This window comes from Platalea leucorodia (assembly GCF_965183815.1).
Source record: "Platalea leucorodia genome assembly, chromosome: 26".
NCBI lineage: Eukaryota > Metazoa > Chordata > Aves > Pelecaniformes > Threskiornithidae > Platalea > Platalea leucorodia.
Window position 1 is genome coordinate 900,417 of NC_138848.1, and position 19,872 is coordinate 920,288.

The window sequence follows — 19,872 nt, forward strand, 5'->3', positions numbered from 1 at the left end:
GGCTAGCGTGCCCCCTGCGAGGCTAGCGTGCCCCATGCGAGGCTAGCGTGCCCCGTGCAAGGCTAGCGTGCCCCGTGCGAGGCTAGTGTGCCCCGTGCGAGGCTCACATGCACCGTGCAAGGCTAGCATGTCCCGTGCAAGGCTCAGATGCCCCATGCGAGGCTAGCGTGCCCCATGCAAGGCTCACATGCCCCATGTGAGGCTAGCGTGCCCCCTGCGAGGCTAGCGTGCCCCATGCGAGGCTAGCGTGCCCCGTGCAAGGCTAGCGTGCCCCGTGCGAGGCTTGCACAGCCTGTGCAACGCCAACACACCCTGCGCGACACCCACGCGCCCCGTGCAACACCCACGCGCCCCGTGCGAGGCGAATGGCCCTCGTGCAAGGCTTGCACGCCCCGCGCGACGTCGTCGGGCCCCGTGCAACGTTGGCGGGCCTCGTGCGGCACCGCCGGCCTCGAGCGAGGCCGCGGCACCGGGGCCCGCGCCAGCGTCGGCGCGCTCCTGGCCCCGGCGGCTGCTTCCGCGCCGGAGGAATTTCCCGCCGCCCCCGAGTCGCGGCGCTGGGCTGGTGGCACCGCGGGCGTCCCCCTGCCACCGCGCTGGGGTGCAGAGCCGGGGGGGGCCCAGCTGCCGGCACCCCCAGCACCCAGTTTGCACCCCCCCAGCACCCAGTTTATCCCAGCACCCAGTGTGCACCCCCCCAGTGGGGAGACGGGGTGGGAACGGGGCTGGGGATACGGTGATGGGGACGGGGACAGTGATGGGGACACGGGGCTGGGATGGGGACAGTGACACGGGGCTGGGGACAGTGATGGGGACACGGGGACAGGGCTGGGGATACGGTGATGGGGACAGGGACAGTGTTGGGGACACGGGGCTGGGATGGGGACAGTGACACGGGGCTGGGGACAGTGATGGGGACACGGGGACAGGGCTGGAGATACGGTGATGGGGACAGGGACAGTGTTGGGGACATGGGGCTGGGATGGGGACAGTGACACGGGGCTGGGGACAGTGATGGGGACATGGGGACAGGGCTGGAGATACGGTGATGGGGACGGGGACAGTGTTGGGGACACGGGGCTGGGATGGGGACAGTGACACAGGGCTGGGGACAGTGATGGGGACACGGGGACAGGGCTGGGGATACGGTGATGGGGACAGGGACAGCGTTGGGGACGTGGGGCTGGGACAGGGACAGTGATGGGGACACGGGGACAGTGATGGGGACACGGGGTGGGGACAGGGACAGTGCTGGGGACATGGGGACAGCGTTGGGGACACGGGGTGGGGACGGGGCTGGGGATACAGGGTGGGGACACGGGGTGGGGACACGGGGTGGGGACACGGGGTGGGGACAGGGACAGCGCTGGGGACACGGGGTGGGGACACGGGGTGGGGCCAGGGCCACGGCTGGGGCCAGGGCTGGCCCGCGGGCTGAGCCGGGGTCCCCCCAGGGCGCTGGGGCGGCCGGCCCAGGGCGGGGGGGGTCCCGGAGCCCCCCGGGGTGTCACCCCCCAGCAGCTGGCCCTACGTCACCGTCCCCCGCCGGGCCCCGCCGCGGGGAACTGGCTGCGCTCCCGGTGACGCCGCGGGCCGCGGGCCAGCGGGGCCGGATCCAGGGGCGGCGATCCTCCCTCCGTCCCACCCGCGCCGGGGACGGCTTTCGGGGTGCACGAGTGACCCCCGCCCGCGCCCCAGCCCTGCACCCCCCCCCCCCGACACCCCCCTGCACCCACCCCGGCGATCCGCGGCTGGGGGTGCCGCGGGGGTCACCGGGGTCCCCTCCGGCAGCGATGGCGGCCGGGCGCGGTGCAGGCAGCGGTGACGGCAGCCTTGGCGTGGCCCGGGCTGACATCAGGCCGCCGGCGCGCGCCAGCCCAGCTGCGGCGAGGCCGAGCAGGGCCATGCGCCCCTGCAGCCGGCCGGTGCGGCCAGGCCCGACCGCCGTGCCGTGCCGTGCCAACGCCGCGCCGTGTTGTGCTGTGCCGTGCCGTGCCGTGCCGCATCATGCTGTGTCATGCTCTGCTGTGCCGTGCCGTGCCGTGCCGTGCCGCGCCGCATCATGCTGTGTCATGCTCTGTTGTGCCGTGCCGTGCTGTGCCGTGCCATGCTGCACCACGCTGCACCACCGTGCCGTGCTCTGCCGTGCCATGCTGCACCATACTGCACCACCGTGCCGTGCCGTGCCGTGCTGCACCACACTGCACCACCGTGCCGTGCTCTGCCGTGCCATGCTGCACCATACTGCACCACCGTGCCGTGCCGTGCCGTGCCGTGCCGTGCCATGCTGCACCATACTGCACCACCATGCCATGCCGTGCCGTGCCGTGCTGCACCATACTGCACCACCGTGCCGTGCCGTGCCGTGCCGTGCCATGCTGCACCATACTGCACCACCGTGCCGTGCCGTGCCGTGCCGTGCCATGCTGCACCATACTGCACCACCGTGCCGTGCCGTGCCATGCTGTGCCATGCTGCACCATACTGCAGCACCGTGCCGTGCCGTGCCGTGCTGTGCCATGCCATGCTGCACCCTGCTGCACCCTGCCGCACCCTACTGCACCACCGTGCTGTGCCGTGCCATGCTGCACCATACTGCACCACCGTGCCGTGCCGTGCCGTGCCGTGCCATGCTGCACCACGCTGCAGCACCGTGCCGTGCCGTGCCGTGCCCTGCGCCGGCTGGGCAGCGCCGTGCCGTTCCCGGGGCCGTTAACGCGGGGGGAGGCTGGGGGGCACCAGCCCCTGTCCCCTGCCCCCGCGTCCCCTCCCCGGGGCCGCTCCGGGCCCCTCCGGGCTCTGCGTCCCCACGCCCCCCGTGACCCTTTTGTAATGTCCCATGGGCTTGGGGACACGCACCGGGGCTTGGGGACACGCACCGGGACACGGGGACACGCACCGGGACACAGGGACACGCACTGGGGCATGGGGACACGAACTGGGGCACGGGGACATGCATGAGGGCACAGGGACATGCACCAGGGCATGGGGACATGCACGGGGACATGCAGCAGGGCTCGGGGCCATGCACCAGGGCACAGGGACACGCACCAGGCCCTGGGGACACGCATGGGGACACGCACCAGGGCTTGGGGCCATGCAGCAGGGCACAGGGACACGCACCAGGCCCTGGGGACATGCATGGGGACACGCACCAGGGCTCGGGGCCATGCAGCAGGGCTCGGGGACATGCAGCAGGGCTTGGGGACACGCATGGGGACACGCACCAGGGCTCGGGGCCATGCAGCAGGGCTCGGGGACATGCACCAGGGCTTGGGGACATGCATGGGGACACGCACCAGGGCTCGGGGCCATGCAGCAGGGCACAGGGACATGCAGCAGTGGCACAGGGACATGCAGCAGGGCTCGGGGCCATGCAGCAGTGGCACGGGGCCATGCACCAGGGCTTGGGGACACGCATGGGGCCACGCAGCAGGGCTCGGGGCCACGCAGCAGGGCCTGGGGACAGGCACGGGGACAGGCACGAGGGCGCGGGGACAGCAGCGGGGCGCAGGGCCGCGCACGTGCGGGCCGGGGGCCCCGTGCCGGCTGGCGCACTGGTGCCAGCAGTGTTTGCACACTGGGCGCAGCCGCGGCTCCGTCACCCCCGGGGCCACGTGCGAGGGCTGGGCCGGTTGTGCAACGCCGGTGGCCGGTGCCCGGGGGTCGGCAGCGCGGCTCTGGCCGGCGGCCACCCTCCTCCTCCTCCTCCTCCTCCTCCTCGCTGCCACCCCTGCGCCCGGGCTTGGGGTGCGGGGGCCACGGGGCCTGGGGTAGCCCCCGGCAAGCAGCCGCGGGGGGGGGGCACCAGGGCTGGCACAGGGACATGCAGCAGGGCTTGGGGACATGCATGGGGACACGCACCAGGGCTCGGGGACATGCAGCAGGGCACAGGGACATGCACCAGGCCCTGGGGACATGCATGGGGACACGCACCAGGGCTCGGGGACATGCAGCAGGGCAGGAGGACATGCAGCAGGGCTTGGGGCCATGCATGGGGACATGCACCAGGGCATGGGGACATGCAGCAGGCCTTGGGGACATGCATGGGGCCATGCACCAGGGCTCGGGGCCACGCATGGGGCCATGCAGCAGAGCTCGGGGCCATGCACCAGGGCTCGGGGACATGCAGCAGGGCTCGGGGCCATGCATGGGGACATGCACCAGGGCTCGGGGACATGCAGCAGGGCACAGGGACATGCATGGGGCCATGCACCAGGGCTCGGGGCCATGCACCAGGGCTCGGGGACACGCATGGGGCCATGCACCAGGGCCGGGGGCCATGCAGCAGGGCTTGGGGACACGCATGGGGCCATGCAGCAGGGCTCGGGGCCATGCACCAGGGCCGGGGGCCATGCAGCACGCCCTGGGGACATGCATGGGGCCATGCAGCAGGGCTCGGGGCCATGCACCAGGGCCGGGGGCCATGCAGCACGCCCTGGGGACACGCATGGGGCCATGCAGCAGGGCTCGGGGCCATGCACCAGGGCCGGGGGCCATGCAGCACGCCCTGGGGACACGCATGGGGCCATGCAGCAGGGCTCGGGGCCATGCACCAGGGCCGGGGGCCATGCAGCACGCCCTGGGGACACGCATGGGGCCATGCAGCAGGGCTCGGGGCCATGCACCAGGGCTTGGGGACATGCATGGGGCCATGCAGCAGGGCTCGGGGCCATGCACCAGGGCCGGGGGCCATGCAGCACGCCCTGGGGACACGCATGGGGCCATGCAGCAGGGCTCGGGGCCACGCATGGGGAACGCAGCAGGGCTCGGGGCCGTGCCCCGGGGCACGGGGCCATGCACGGGGCCATGCAGCGGGGACGGGGCCACGTGCGGGCCGCAGCGGTGGGGTGGCCGTGCCCGGGCGCGGCCCCGCGCAGGCAGGCCGCGGGCAGGCGCAGGCAGAGCCCGCAACCTCTTGTGCAACCGCCCCGGCCAGCCCATAAATAGAGGCACGAGGCCGGGCGCCGCAGCGCCGGTGCCGCCACCATGGACCCGAGCGGGACCTTGACCTTCCTCCTCCTCCTCCTCCTCGCCCTCCTCCTCTTCCTCGCCCTGCGGCAGGGCCGGCCGGGCCGCTTGCCCCCCGGGCCCCCCGCGTTGCCCCTCTTGGGCAACCTCCTGCAGATCTCCCCCTCCCGCACCCTCCAGTCCCTGCTGAAGGTGAGGGGGCGGCGGGGCGGCGGGGCGGGGGGCGGCGGGGGGCTGACACCCCCCTCCCCGCCGCCGTCACCCACCCGTCGCCCGTCGCCCGTCGCCAGCTGAGCCAGACCTACGGCCCCGTCTTCACCGTCTACCTGGGCTCGCGGCGCGTGGTGGTGCTGCGGGGGCACGCGGCGGTGCGGGAGGCGCTGGTGGAGCACGCCGAGGCCTTCAGCGGCCGCGGGCGCATGCCGACGGTGGAGACCACCTTCCGCGGGCACGGTGAGGGGGCTCGCCGGCGGAGGCGCCCACCCGTGGGTGCTGGGCGGGTGGGTGCTCGCCCAGCCCTGCTCCGAGGGGCGCTTGCGGGGTTGACTTCAGGGGTGCTCACCCCCTCCCCGTGGGCGCCCCTTCCCCATGGGCGCCCCTTCCCCACGGGCACCCCCTCCCCACGGGCACCCCCTCCCCATGGGCGTCCCTTCCCCACGGGCACCCCCTCCCCACGGGCACCCCCTCCCCATGGGCGTCCCTTCCCCACGGGCACCCCCTCCCCACGGGCACCCCCTCCCCATGGGCACCCCATCCCCATGGGCGCCCCTTCCCCATGGGCGCCCCTTCCCCACAGACACCCCCTCCCCATGGGCACCCCCTCCCTATGGGCACCCCCTCCCCATGGGCGCCCCTTCCCCATGGGCGCCCCTTCCCCACAGACACCCCCTCCCCATGGGCACCCCATCCCCATGGGCGCCCCTTCCCCATGGGCATCTGTTCCCCATGGGTGCCCCCCATCCCCATGGGTGCCCCCCATCCCATTGCTGGGTGCCCCCTTCCCACGGTTGCCCCCTCCCCATGGGTGCCCCCCATCCCATTGCTGGGTGCCCCCTTCCCACGGTTGCCCCCTCCCCATGGGTGCCCCCCACCCCATTGCTGGGTGCCCCCCTCCCCATGGGCGCCCTTTCCCCATGGGTGCCCCCTCCCCATGGGTGTCCCCTTCCCATGGGTGCCCCCCATCCCATTTCTGGGTGCCCCTTCCCCACGGTTGCCCCCTCCCCATGGGCGCCCCTTCCCCATGGGTGCCCCCCATCCCATTGCTGGGTGCCCCCCTCCCCAATGGGTGCCCCCCATCCCCTTCCGGGTGCCCCCTCCCCACGGTTGCCCCCTCCCCATGGGTGCCACCCCCCCGTGGGTGCCCCCCCCCCACAGGACGCCCCCCCCCCCCCAACAGGGGTGGTCTTCTCCAACGGGGAGCGCTGGCGCCAGCTGCGCCGCTTCTCCCTGACGGTGCTGCGGGATTTCGGGATGGGACGGAAAAGCATCGAGGGCCGGATCCAGGAGGAAGCCCAGGTCCTGCTGCAGGAGCTGCGCAGCACCCAAGGTGCTGGGGGGGGGGGTCGGGGTGGGGGTGGGGGCCTTGTGTCCCCCCCCCCATGGGTGCTGACCCCCCGCGTCTCCCCGCGCGGCCAGAGCGGCCCTTCGACCCCACGTACCTGCTGAGCTGCGCCGTCTCCAACATCATCTGCTCCATCGTTTTCGGGAATCGCTTCGATTACCGGGACGCGGAATTCCTGGAGCTGCTGCAAATGATGAACGAGAGCTTTCGGGAGCTCAGCACCCCGTGGTCGCAGGTGGGGCCGGCCGCCATGGGTGGGGGTCAGGGCGGGCGCCGCGCCGGCACTGACCCCCTCGCCCGCAGTTCTACGAGATGGGGGAGACCTTCCTGAAGCACCTCCCGGGCCCCCACGCCAGGATCCCGCGGCTGCTGGGGAGGATGAGGAGCTTCATCGCCCGGCGGGTGCGGAGCAACGCCGCCGGCCTGGAGCCCGGGCACCCGCGCGACTTCATCGACTGCTTCCTGCTCCAGATGGAGAAGGTGGGGGGCCGGGCGCCCCGGGGTCATCCCGGGCACCCTGGGGTCATCCCGAGCACCCTGGGGTCATCCCGGGCGCCCCGGGGTCATCCTGAGCACCCTGGGGTCATCCCGGGCACCCCGGGGTCATCCCGGGCACCCTGGGGTCATCCCGAGCACCCTGGGGTCATCCCAGGCACCCTGGGGTCATCCCGGGCACCCCGGGGTCATCCCGAGCACCCCGGGGTCATCCTGGGCACCCCGGGGTCATCCCAAGCACCCCGGGGTCATCCTGGGCACCCTGGGGTCATCCTGAGCACCCTGGGGTCATCCCGGGCACCCCAGGGTCATCCTCGGCACCCTGGGGTCATCCTGAGCACCCTGGGGTCATCCCGGGCGCCCCGGGGTCATCCCAGGCACCCCGGGGTCATCCCGGGCACCCTGGGGTCATCCTGAGCACCCTGGGGTCATCCCGGGCACCCCGGGGTCATCCTCGGCACCCTGGGGTCATCCCGAGCACCCCGGGGTCATCCTGAGCACCCTGGGGTCATCCCGGGCACCCTGGGGTCATCCTGAGCACCCTGGGGTCATCCTGGGAACCCCGGGGTCATCCCGAGCACCCTGGGGTCATCCTGAGCACCCTGGGGTCATCCTGGGAACCCCGGGGTCATCCCGTGCACCCTGGGGTGATCCCACAGCACTTGGGTACCCTGGGGTGATCCCGTGCACCCAGCTCCCTTGGGCACCCCGGAGTGATCCCATGCACCCCGGGGTCATCCCGAGCACCCCGGGGTGATCCCGTGCACCCTTGGTACATCCTGAGCACCCCGGGGTGATTCCAGGCACCCTGGGGTGCTCCCATAGCGCTTGGGTACCCTGGGGTGATCCCATGCACCCAGCTCCCTTGGGCACCCCGAAGTGATCCCGGGCACCCTGGGGTGATCCCAGGCACCCTGGGGTGCACCTGTGCACCCAGCTCCCTTGCACAACCAGGGTGCTCCCATGCACCCAGCTCCCTTGCACACCCGGGGCGCTCCCATGCACCCAGCTCCCTTGCACACCCAGGGTGCTCCCGTGCACCCAGCTCCCGTGCACCCAGCTCCCTTGCACACCCGGGGTGCTCCCGTGCACCCAGCTCCCGTGCACCTAGCTCCCTTGCACACCCAGAGCGCTCCCATGCACCCAGCTCCCGTGCACCCAGCTCCCTTGCACACCCAGAGCGCTCCCATGCACCCAGCTCCCGTGCACCCAGCTCCCTTGCACACCCCGGGCACTCCCATGCACCCAGCTCCCGTGCACCCAGCTCCCTTGCACACCCAGAGCGCTCCCGTGCACCCAGCTCCCGTGCACCCAGCTCCCTTGCACACCCGGGGCGCTCCCGTGCACCCAGCTCCCGCACACCCAGCTCCCTTGCACACCCGGGGTGCTCCCTTGCACACCCGGGGCGCTCCCATGCACCCAGCTCCCGTGCACCCAGCTCCCTTGCACACCCCGGGCACTCCCATGCACCCAGCTCCCTTGCACACCCCGGGCGCTCCCATGCACCCAGCTCCCTTGCACACCCCGGGCGCTCCCATGCACCCAGCTCCCTTGCGCACCCGGGGTGCTCCCTTGCACACCCAGGGCGCTCCCATGCACCCAGCTCCCTTGCACATCCAGGGTGCTCCCTTGCACACCCGGGGTGCTCCCGTGCACCCAGCTCCCTTGCACACCCAGGGTGCTCCCTTGCACACCCGGGGTGCTCCCGTGCACCCAGCTCCCTTGCACATCCAGGGTGCTCCCTTGCACACCCGGGGTGCTCCCGTGCACCCAGCTCCCTTGCACATCCAGGGTGCTCCCTTGCGCACCCGGGGTGCTCCCGTGCACCCAGCTCCCCTGCACATCCAGGGTGCTCCCTTGCACACCCGGGGTGCTCCCGTGCACCCAGCTCCCTTGCGCACCCGGGGTGCTCCCTTGCGCACGCCGCCCGTCTCCCCCAGGAAAAGGCCGACCCCTCCTCGGAGTTCAACCTGGAGAACCTGGAGCTGACCACCCTCAACCTCTTCTTCGCCGGCACCGAGACCGTCAGCTCCACCCTGAGGTACGGCTTCCTCATGCTGATGAAGCACCCCGCCGTGCAAGGTAAGTGGGGTGCACCCCCAACCCCCCACACACCCATGGGGACCCCCCCCGGGCCTGAGCGGGGACCCCCATCCCGGTCTGGGCCGCAGAGAAGGTGCACGAGGAGATCGACCGGGTGATCGGCCGCGACCGGGCCCCCAACATCGAGGACCGGAGCCGGATGCCGTACACGGACGCCGTCATCCACGAGATCCAGCGCTGCAGCGACCTCATCCCCATGAACGTCCCCCACCTCGTCACCCGCGACACCCTCTTCCGCGGCTACCTCATCCCCAAGGTGCCAGTGGGGACCGGGGCCGGCCGCGCGCGTGCTTCCCCGTGCACGCTTGGTGCATGCTGCCCCGTTTGCACTGCTCCGTGCACGCTGCTCCGTGCGTGCTTCCCCGTGCAACGCTGCCCTGTTTGCATTCCTCCGTGCACGCTGCTCCGTGCGTGCTTCCCCGTGCAACGCTGCCCTGTTTGCATTCCTCCGTGCACGCTGCTCCGTGCGTGCTTCCCCGTGCAACGCTGCCCTGTTTGCATTCCTCCGTGCACGCTGCTCCGTGCGTGCTTCCCCGTGCAACGCTGCCCTGTTTGCATTCCTCCGTGCACGCTGCTCCGTGCGTGCTTCCCCGTGCAACGCTGCCCTGTTTGCATTCCTCCGTGCACGCTGCTCCGTGCGTGCTTCCCCGTGCAACGCTGCCCTGTTTGCATTCCTCCGTGCACGCTGCTCCGTGCGTGCTTCCCCGTGCAACGCTGCCCTGTTTGCATTGCCCCATGCGCACTTCCCCATGCACGCTTGCTTGCACGCGGGCCTCCCTGTGCACCCTGCCCCATGCACGCTGCCCTATGCACGCTGCTCCATGCATGCTTGCTTGCATGCATGCCTCCCTGCGCTCCCTGCCCCATGCACGCTTCCCCACGCACGCTGCTCCATGCACGCTCGCTTGCACGCATGCCTCCCCGTGCACCCTGCCCCATGCACGCTGCCCTACACACGCTGCTCCATGCACGCTCACTTGCACGCGTGCCTCCCCATGCACCCTGCCCCATGCATGCTGCCCTACGCACGCTGCTCCATGCACGCTTGCTTGCACGCATGCCTCCCCGCGCTCCCTGCCCCATGCACACTTCCCCGTGCACGCTTGCTTGCACGCGTGCCTCCCCGTGCACCCTGCCCCATGCACGCTGCCCTACGCACGCTGCTCCATGCACGCTTGCTTGCACGCATGCCTCCCCGTGCTCCCTGCCCCATGCACACTTCCCCATGCACGCTCGCTTGCACGCATGCCTCCCCGTGCACCCTGCCCCATGCACGCTGCCCTACGCACGCTGCTCCATGCACGCTTGCTTGCACGCATGCCTCCCCGTGCTCCCTGCCCCATGCACACTTCCCCGTGCACGCTCGCTTGCACGCGTGCCTCCCCGTGCACCCTGCCCCATGCACGCTGCCCTACGCACGCCTCCCCGTGCACGCTCGCTTGCACGCGTGCCTCCCCGTGCTCCCTGCCCCATGCACACTTCCCCATGCACGCTCGCTTGCACGCGTGCCTCCCCGTGCACCCTGCCCCATGCACGCTGCCCTACGCACGCTGCTCCATGCACGCTCGCTTGCACGCGTGCCTCCCCGTGCTCCCTGCCCCATGCACACTTCCCCATGCACGCTTGCTTGCACGCGTGCCTCCCCGTGCACCCTGCCCCATGCACGCTGCCCTACGCACGCTGCTCCATGCACGCTCGCTTGCACGCGTGCCTCCCCGTGCTCCCTGCCCCGCGCACGCTCGCTTGCCCGTGCGGCGTGCCGCGCCGCTGACCCCCGCCCGCAGGACACCGAGGTGTACCCCCTGCTCAGCTCCGTCCTGCACGACCCCGCCGCCTACAAACACCCCGACGCCTTCGACCCCGCAAACTTCTTGGACGAGAGCGGCCGCTTCAAGAAGAACGAGGCCTTCGTCCCCTTCTCCTCAGGTACCGCGGGCGGCGGGGGGGTCCCCGGGGCTCCCCTCGCCCCTCGGGGGTCCCCTCGCCCCTCGGGGGTCCCCCACCCTCCCGCTGCTTGCAGGGAAGCGGGTGTGCCTGGGCGAGGCCTTGGCGAGGATGGAGCTCTTCCTCTTCCTCACCACCATCCTGCAGCACCTTCGCCTGCAGCCGCTGGTGCCGCCGGCGCAGCTGCCCACCGCCCCGCTGGCGAGCGGCTTCGCCAACATCCCCCCCGTCTACCAGCTCCGCATGGTGGCCCGCTGAGCCCCCCGGCCCCGGGACCCCCCATTCCGGCCCCGGGACCCCCCATTCCAGCACCGGGAGCCCCCATTCTGGCACCGGGACACCCCTCCAGCCCCAGGACCCCCCATTCCGGCCCTGGGAGCCCCCTCTGGCCCCAGGACCCCCCATTCCGGCACCGGGACCCCCCATTCTGGCACCAGGACCCCCCTCCGGCACCGGGACCCCCCATTCCGGCCCCGGGACCCCCCATTCCGGCACCGGGACCCCCCATTCTGGCACCAGGACCCCCCTCCAGCACCGGGACCCCCCATTCCGGCCCCGGGACCCCCCATTCCGGCACCGGGACCCCCCATTCCGGCCCCGGGACCCACCATTCCGGCCCCGGGACCCCCCATTCCGGCCCCGGGACCCACCATTCTGGCACCGGGACCCCCCTCCGGCCCCGGGACCCCCCATTCTGGCACCGGGACACCCCTCCAGTCCCAGGACCCCCCATTCCGGCCCCGGGAGCCCCCTCTGGCCCCAGGACCCCCCATTCCGGCACCGGGACCCCCCTCTCCAGCACCGGGACCCCCCATTCCGGCCCCGGGACCCCCCTCTCCAGCACCAGGACCCCCATTCCGGCACCAGGACCCCCCCTCCCTGGTGCAGGCACCGGCCTTATAAAGTCTCCGGCAAAGTCAAATCGGTTCTGGCATCGCCCGAGGGGCACCGGGGGTGGGGGGGGGTCCGGGACCCCCAGCGTCATCTCGGGGGGACGCGGGGTACAAGGGGCCGGGAGCCTGGAGCAGCACCTGCACCCCCGTACCCCCTCGGTGTGCAGAGCCGTGCAAAACCCTGAGCCGAGCGTGCAGAGAGCGCGCAGAGCGTGCAGAGCCGTGCAAAACCCCGAGCCAAGCGTGCAGAGAGGGCGCAGAGCATGCAGAGCCGTGCAAAACCCCGAGCCGAGCGTGCAGAGAGCGTGCAGAGCGTGCAGAGCCGTGCAAAACCCCGAGCCAAGCGTGCAGAGAGCGTGCAGAGCATGCAGAGCCGTGCAAAACCCCGAGCCGAGCGTGCAGAGAGAGTGCAGAGCCGTGCAAAACCCCGAGCTGAGCGTGCAGAGAGGGCGCAGAGCCGTGCAAAACCCCGAGCTGAGTGTGCAGAGAGCGTGCAGAGCCGTGCAAAACCCCGAGCCGAGCGTGCAGAGAGCGTGCAGAGCCATGCAAAACCCTGAGCTGAGCGTGCAGAGAGCGTGCAGAGCCGTGCAAAACCCCGAGCTGAGCGTGCAGAGAGCGCGCAGAGCGTGCAGAGCCGTGCAAAACCCCGAGCTGAGCGTGCAGAGAGCGTGCAGAGCTGTGCAAAGCCCCAAGCCAAGCGTGCAGAGAGCGCGCAGAGCGTGCAGAGCCATGCAAAACCCCGAGCCGAGCGTGCAGAGAGCGTGCAGAGCCGTGCAAAACCCCGAGCCGAGCATGCAGAGCCGTGCAAAACCCCGAGCCGAGCGTGCAGAGAGCGTGCAGAGCCGTGCAAAACCCTGAGCTGAGCGTGCAGAGAGCGTGCGGAGCCACGCAGAGCCACACAAAGCCCCGAGCTGAGCACACAGAGCCGTGCAAAGCCCCGAGCCGAGCGTGCAGAGAGCGTGCAGAGCCGTGCAAAACCCTGAGCTGAGCGTGCAGAGAGCGTGCGGAGCCACGCAGAGCCACACAAAGCCCCGAGCTGAGCACACAGAGCCGTGCAAAGCCCCGAGCCGAGCGTGCAGAGAGCGTGCAGAGCCGTGCAAAACCCTGAGCTGAGCGTGCAGAGAGCGTGCGGAGCCACGCAGAGCCACACAAAGCCCCGAGCTGAGCACACAGAGCTGTGCAAAGCCCTGAGCCGAGCGTGCAGAGAGCGTGCAGAGCCGTGCAAAGCCCTGAGCCGAGCGTGCAGAGAGCGTGCGGAGCCACGCAGAGCCACACAAAGCCCCGAGCTGAGCACACAGAGCTGTGCAAAGCCCCGAGCTGAGCGTGCAGAGAGCGTGCAGAGCCGTGCAAAGCCCCCAGCCAAGCCCGCAGAGCGTGCAGAGCCGTGAAGAGCCCTGGGCCAAGCGTGCAGAGCCACGCAGAGCCGTGCAGAGCCCTGAGCTGAGCGCGCAGAGCATGCAGAGAGCGTGCAGAGCCGTGCAAAGCCCCCAGCCAAGCACACAGTGCGTGCAGAGCCGTGAAGAGCCCTGAGCCAAGCGTGCAGAGAGCGTGCAGAGCCATGCAGAGTCGTGCAGAGCCCTGAGCTGAGTGCGCAGAGCCGTGCACAGCAGTGCAGAGCCCCCAGCCAAGCACGCAGAGCCGTGCAAAGCCCCCAGCTGAGCATGCAGAGCCGTGCAAAGCCCCAAACCAAATGTGCAGAGCCATGCAGAGCCCTGAGCTGAGCGTGCAGAGCCGTGCAGAGCCCTGAGCCAAGCGTGCAGAGAGCGTGCAGAGCCATGCAAAGCCCCAAGCCAAGCGTGCAGAGAGCATGCAGAGCCGTGCAGAGCCATGCAAAGCCCCAAGCCAAGCGTGCAGAGCCGTGCAGAGCTGTGCAAAGCCCCAAGCCAAGCGTGCAGAGAGCGTGCAGAGCCGTGCAAAGCCCCAAGCCAAGCGTGCAGAGAGCGTGCAGAGCCATGCAAAGCCCCAAGCCAAGCGTGCAGAGCCGTGCAGAGCCCCAAGCCAAGCGTGCAGAGAGCGTGCAGAGCCGTGCAGAGCCATGCAAAGCCCCAAGCCAAGCGTGCAGAGAGCGTGCAGAGCCGTGCAAAGCCCCAAGCCAAGCGTGCAGAGAGCGTGCAGAGCCGTGCAAAGCCCCAAGCCAAGCGTGCAGAGCCGTGCAGAGCCCCAAGCCAAGCGTGCAGAGAGCGTGCAGAGCTGTGCAGAGCCGTGCAAAGCCCCAAGCCAAGCGTGCAGAGCCGTGCAGAGCCCCAAGCCAAGCGTGCGGAGAGCGTGCAGAGCCGTGCAGAGCCGTGCAAAGCCCCAAGCCAAGCGTGCAGAGCCATGCAGAGCCCCAAGCCAAGCGTACAGAGAGCGTGCAGAGCCGTGCAAAGCCCCAAGCCAAGCGTGCAGAGAGCGTGCAGAGCCGTGCAAAGCCGCAAACCAAGCGTGCAGAGCCGTGCAGAGCCCCAAGCCAAGCGTGCAGAGAGCGTGCAGAGCTGTGCAGAGCCGTGCAAAGCCCCAAGCCGAGCCCAAGATCCAAAGGGCCCGACCCAGCACTGAGGCCGTGCAGGGGTTGCCCATGGCTCGTGGGCTGCCAGGCCTTCATCCTCCTCCTCCTCCTCGGCTCCGGGCTCCTGTTCCTATCTCTGCTGTGGGACCGAGGGCTCGGGGCCCCCCAAGGGCGCGCGGCCGGTGGCCGAGGCAGGGGGGCCCAAAGGCTGCGGGGGCCGGGCAAAACCCGCACCCGCAGCCAGGAGAAAGCGCCGGCGGCTGCCAAGGCCACTGCGTGCCCGGCCACGGGGCTGGCAACGACGGGAAGGGACGGGGTTTGCAGCAAAGGGACAAAGTTTGCAGCAAAGGGACGGGGTTTGCCAAGAGACAAGGGTTGCGGCAGAGGGAGACGGCTTGCATTGAAGGGGCACGGCTTGCAGCGAAGGGACGAGGTTTGCAGCGAAGGGACGGGGTTTGCAGCAAAGGGAAGGGGTTGCAGCGAGGGGACGGGGATTTGCAATGAGGGGACGGGGATTTGCAACGAGGGGACGGGGATTTGCAACGAGGGGACGGGATTTGCAACGAGGGGACGGGGTTGCAATGAGGGGACGGGGTTTGCAACAAGGGGACGGGGGTTGCAGCGAGGGGACGGGGGTTGCAGCGAGGGGACGGGGGTTCGCGACGAGGGGACGGGGGTTCGCGACGAGGGGACGGGGGTGGTAACAAGGGGACGGGGGTGGTAACAAGGGGACGGGGTTGCAACGAGGGGACGGGGGGCTGCAGCGAGGGGACGGGGGGCTGCAGCGAGGGGACAGCTCAGGGTGCCGGGGGCACCCAGTGGGGCGCAGGGCAGGCAGGGTCCGTGTTGACGCACGCCGCGAGCAGGTCACCTTTCCAGAAACGTCCCCGAGGTCGTCGACTGTCCGGTAGCCCCGGCTGCGCCGCCGCGACCTCCCCGGTGCCGGCAGACTTTGCTCCTCGCCGCCGAGGCGGGCGCCAGCAGCCATGGAGGCGGTGGGCGCCGTCACCGTCCTCCTCCTCCTCCTCGTCCTGGCGACCGCGGCCCTCGTGGCCTGGCAGAAAAAAGAAGAGCAGAGCCGAAATTACCCGCCGGGGCCGCTGGCGCTGCCGCTCATCGGCAACCTGCTGCAGCTCAGGGCGACCGACACCTGCAAGACCTTCCGCAAGGTGAGCGGGGGCCGAGAGCCCGGGGGGCCGGCGCCGAGCACCCTGGGGTGCCGATGCCGAGAGCCCCAGGGTGCTGATGGTGAGACTCTGGGGTGCTGATACTGAGCCTCCTGGGGTGCCGATGCCGAGATCCCCAAAGCACCAATACCGAGATCCCCGGGGTGCCGATGCCGAGCACCCCAGGGTGCCAGTGCCAAGCACCCTGGGGTACCAATGCCGAGACCCCCAGGGTGCTGATGCCGAGACCCCTGGGCTGCCAGGGCCGAGATCCCTGGGGTGCCCAATGCCAAGATCCCCAAGGTGCCAGTGCCAGGCACCCCGGGGTGCCGATGCCAAGACCCCCAGGGTGCCAATACTGAGCACCCCGGGGTGCCGATGCCAAGACCCCCAGGGTGCCGATGCCAAGACTCTGGGGTGCCAATGCTGAGACCCCCAGGGTGCCAATGCCAAGCACCCTGGGGTGCCAATGCTGAGAATCTGCGGTGCCGGTGCCGAGACCCCCGGGGTGCCGATGCCAAGATCCCCAGGGTGCCGATGGCAAACCCTCCAGGGTGCCGATGCCAAGATCCCCGGGGTGCCGATGCCAAACCCTCCAGGGTGCCGATGCCGAGCCCCCCGGGGTGCTGATACCGAGCTCCCCAGGGTGCCAATGCCAAGCCCTCCGGGGCGCCAATGCCGAGATCCCTGGGGTGCCAGTGCCAAACCCTCCAGGGTGCCAGTGCCAAACCCTCCAGGGTGCCAGTGCCGAGCCCCCCGGGATGCCGATACCGAGATCCCTGGGGTGCCAGTGCCAAACCCTCCAGGGTGCCAGTACCAAACCCTCCACGGTGCCGATGCCGAGCCCCCCGGGATGCCGATACCGAGATCCCTGGGGTGCCAGTGCCAAACCCTCCAGGGTGCCGATGCCGAGGGCCCCGGGGTGCCAGTGCCAAACCCTCCAGGGTGCCGATGCCGAGCCCCCCCGGGGTGCCGATGCCGAGATCCCTGGGGTGCCAGTGCCAAACCCTCCAGGGTGCCGATGCCGAGCGCCCTGGGGTGCCGATACCGAGATCCCTGGGGTGCCAGTGCCAAACCCTCCAGGGTGCCGACGCCGAGCGCCCCGGGGTGCCGATGCCGAGCCCCCCGGGGTGCCCCCACCCACAGCGGACGGGTGTCGCTTCGTCCCGCAGCTGAGCGAGAAGTACGGCCCCGTCTTCGCCCTGCGCTTCGGCTCGGAGCGGGTGGTGGTGGCCTTCGGCTACGAGGTGGTGCGGGAGGTGCTGGTGAGCCGCGGGGATGAATTCACCGACCGGGGGCGGTTCCCCTTGGCGGAGAAAACCAACCAAAACCTCGGCCTCTTCATGAGCAACGGGGAGCTGTGGCTGCAGACCCGGCGCTTCACCATCACCACGCTGCGGGATTTCGGCATGGGCAAGAGGAGCGTGGAGGAGCACGTCCAGGAGGAGACGGGGCTGCTGCTGCGGGAGCTGGCGCGGACCAAAGGTGGGCACCGGGGCCGCGGTGGGGGGGCCGCGGCCGCCGCCGTCGTCGTCACCGTCCCCCCCGCCGCCGCAGGGCAGCCCTTCGACCCCGCCACGCTGCTGAGCGCCGCCGTGGGCAACGCCATCTGCCGCATCCTCTTCGGCGAGCGTTTCGGCTACGGTGACGAGGAATACCGCTGCGTTCTCCGGCGCCTGGCCGAAAATTTCCGCCTGGAGAACTCCGTCGCCGGGCAGGTGAGGGGTTTGGAGGGGGACACCTCCGTTTTTGGTGGCACCGTGCCACCGTGCCACCGTGCCCTCTCCCGGCAGCTCTACACCATCCTGCCCGGCCTGATGGAGCGCCTGCCCGGCCCGCACCAAACCCTCTTCCAGAACTACTCCTTCATCCAGGATTTCTTGGCCAGGAAGGTGGCGGAGCACGAGGCCACCCTGGATTTGGCGGCGCCCCGGGATTTCGTGGATGCTTTTCTCGGCAAGATAGAGCAGGTGGGGCGGGGGGGACGGCGAGCGTCGCCGCGGGGGGACACGGGGTGCCAGGGGATGGGGCCCCGAGCGTCATTTTGGGGGGACACAGGGTGTGAGGGGACCCCGAGCGTCATTTTGGGGGGACACAGGGTGCAAGAGGACAGGACCCCGAACGTCATTTTGGGGGGACACGGGGTGCAGGGAGACAGGACCCCAAGCATCATCTTGGGGGGACAGGGGGTGCAAGGGGACCCCGAGCATCATTTTGGGGAGACACAGGGTGTGAGGGGACGGGACCCCAAGCATCATTTCGGGGGGACAAGGGGTGTAAGGAGACAGCGGGTAAGAGGGGATGGGACCCCGAGCATCGTTTTGGGGGACATGGGGTGCAAGAGAAGGGGACCCCAAATGTCATTTTGGGGGGACAAGGGGTACGAGGGGACCCCGAGCATCATTTTAGGGGGACACATGGTGCAAGAGGACGGAACCCCAAGCATCATTTTGGGGGACACAGGTTGCCATCCAGGGGGGACACGGGGTGCAAGGGGACGGGACCCCGAGCATCATTTTGGGGGGACACAGGGCACAAGAGGACGGGACCCCGAGCATCATTTTGGGGGACACAGGTTGCCATCCAGGGGGGACACGGGGTGCAAGGGGATGGGACCCCGAGCATCATTTTGGGGGGACACAGGGCACAAGAGGATGGGACCCCAAGCATCATTTTGGGGGACACAGGTTGCCATCCAGTGGGGACACGGGGTGCAAGGGGATGGGACCCCAAGCACCATTTTGGGGGACACGGGGTGCAAGGGGACGGGACCCCAGGCTCCATGTTGGGGGGACACAGGGTGCGAGGGGACCCCGAGCATCATTTTGGGGGACACAGGGCACAAGAGGACGGGACCCCAAGCATCATTTTGGGGGGACACAGGTTGCCATCCAGGGGGGACACGGGGTGCAAGGGGACGGGACCCCTGGCTCCATCTCGGGGGGACACGGGGTGCAAGGGGGGACAGGGGGCTCAGCCGTCCCCCCCTGCCCCCCCAAACCCAGGAGCGGGGGAAGCCCGGGACGCCGTTCCGACGGGACAACATGGAGATAACGGTGTTCGACATGTTCGTGGCCGGGGTGGAGAGCACCAGCATCACCCTCCGCTACTGCCTGCTGCTGCTGCTGGAGCACCCCGAGGTGGCGGGTAGGGCACGGCCGGGGCGCCGGGGGGTCCCTGGGGAGGACGGGGGGTCCCGCTGACCCCCCTGCCCTCCCCAGCGAAGGTACAGGAGGAGATCGAGCGGGTGATGGGGCAGGAGCGGCCGCCGGCCCTGCGGGACCGGGGGGCCATGCCCTACACCGAGGCCGTCCTCCACGAGGCCCAGCGCTACCTCGACCTCGTCCCCCTCGGCTTCATCCGGACGGTGAAGCGCGACACCCAGCTGGGCGGCTTCACCATCCCCAAGGTGCCGCTCGCTCCTCGTTAACCGCTCCCCGTTAATCACCCATCAGCCGTAAACCACCCCGCGCGCTCCCCCGTCCATCGTTCGTCGCCCAACGCTTCGTCGCCGCTAGCGATTAGAAATCGCTCCTAACCCCGCGACGTTAATCATCGACTATTAATTGCACAACGCCCTTCGTTATCGCGCGTACGCGCGATAATCGTTGATTAATCGATCGCCCGGCACGCTTCGGCATCGATCACAGACCCCGCGCCGCGTCAGCGCTTATCGATTGCGCCGGGCGCTTAATGATCGACTTAATTGCGCCGGGCGCCCCGCCCTCGCCTATCGATCGCCCGTTAATGATTGATGAGCATTGGCGCAGGGCTGCACCATCTACCCCGTCCTGAGCTCGGCCCTGCGCGACCCCCGGCACTTCAAAAACCCCGAAGCCTTCGACCCCCGGCACTTTTTGGATGAAAACGGGGGGTTCAAGAAGAGCGAAGCCTTCGTGCCCTTCTCCGCAGGTGGGTGGCACGAGGACCCCCCCCCCACACACAAAGCGGGGGGCACCCCTAAGTCACCCCTTCTTCGCTTCTCCCCGCAGGGAAGCGCATGTGCGTGGGGGAGAGCCTGGCGCGGACGCAGCTCTTCCTCTTCCTCGCCGCCATCTTGCAGCGCTTCCAGCTGCGTCGCCCCCCCGGCCGCCCGCGCCTCGACCTGCGCCCCGACGTCAGCGGCATCATGAACGTCCCCCGCCCCTTCCAGCTCTGCTTCTGTCCCCGCTGACGGACCCCCGCCGCGGCGTGAAGACCCCGTCCCCCGTCCCCAAACTAACGGCGTTTTCCAACTGTCCCGCTTTCGGGAAA

General features: G+C 70.1%; 2 protein-coding genes across 2 annotated transcripts; both read left to right on the top strand.

Annotated features, from left to right (window-relative positions):
• Nucleotides 1-365: 365 nt before the first annotated feature.
• On the top strand, nt 366-11,332 carry LOC309600871 (cytochrome P450 2G1-like; the record flags this gene model as incomplete). Its single annotated transcript, XM_082333499.1, has 11 exons — nt 366-434; nt 3,571-3,750; nt 4,951-5,163; nt 5,262-5,424; nt 6,368-6,517; nt 6,607-6,767; nt 6,836-7,012; nt 8,968-9,109; nt 9,199-9,386; nt 10,915-11,056; nt 11,151-11,332. 11 exons carry the CDS (start codon nt 366-368, stop codon nt 11,330-11,332), a joined length of 1,767 nt encoding a protein of 588 aa, XP_082189625.1.
• Nucleotides 11,333-15,438: 4,106 nt separating this feature from the next.
• Nucleotides 15,439-19,792, top strand: LOC309600872 (cytochrome P450 2C23-like; the record flags this gene model as incomplete). Its single annotated transcript, XM_082333500.1, has 7 exons — nt 15,439-15,621; nt 16,791-17,336; nt 17,412-17,588; nt 18,624-18,765; nt 18,840-19,027; nt 19,389-19,530; nt 19,611-19,792. 7 exons carry the CDS (start codon nt 15,439-15,441, stop codon nt 19,790-19,792), a joined length of 1,560 nt encoding a protein of 519 aa, XP_082189626.1.
• Between the last annotated feature and the right edge of the window lie 80 nt (nt 19,793-19,872).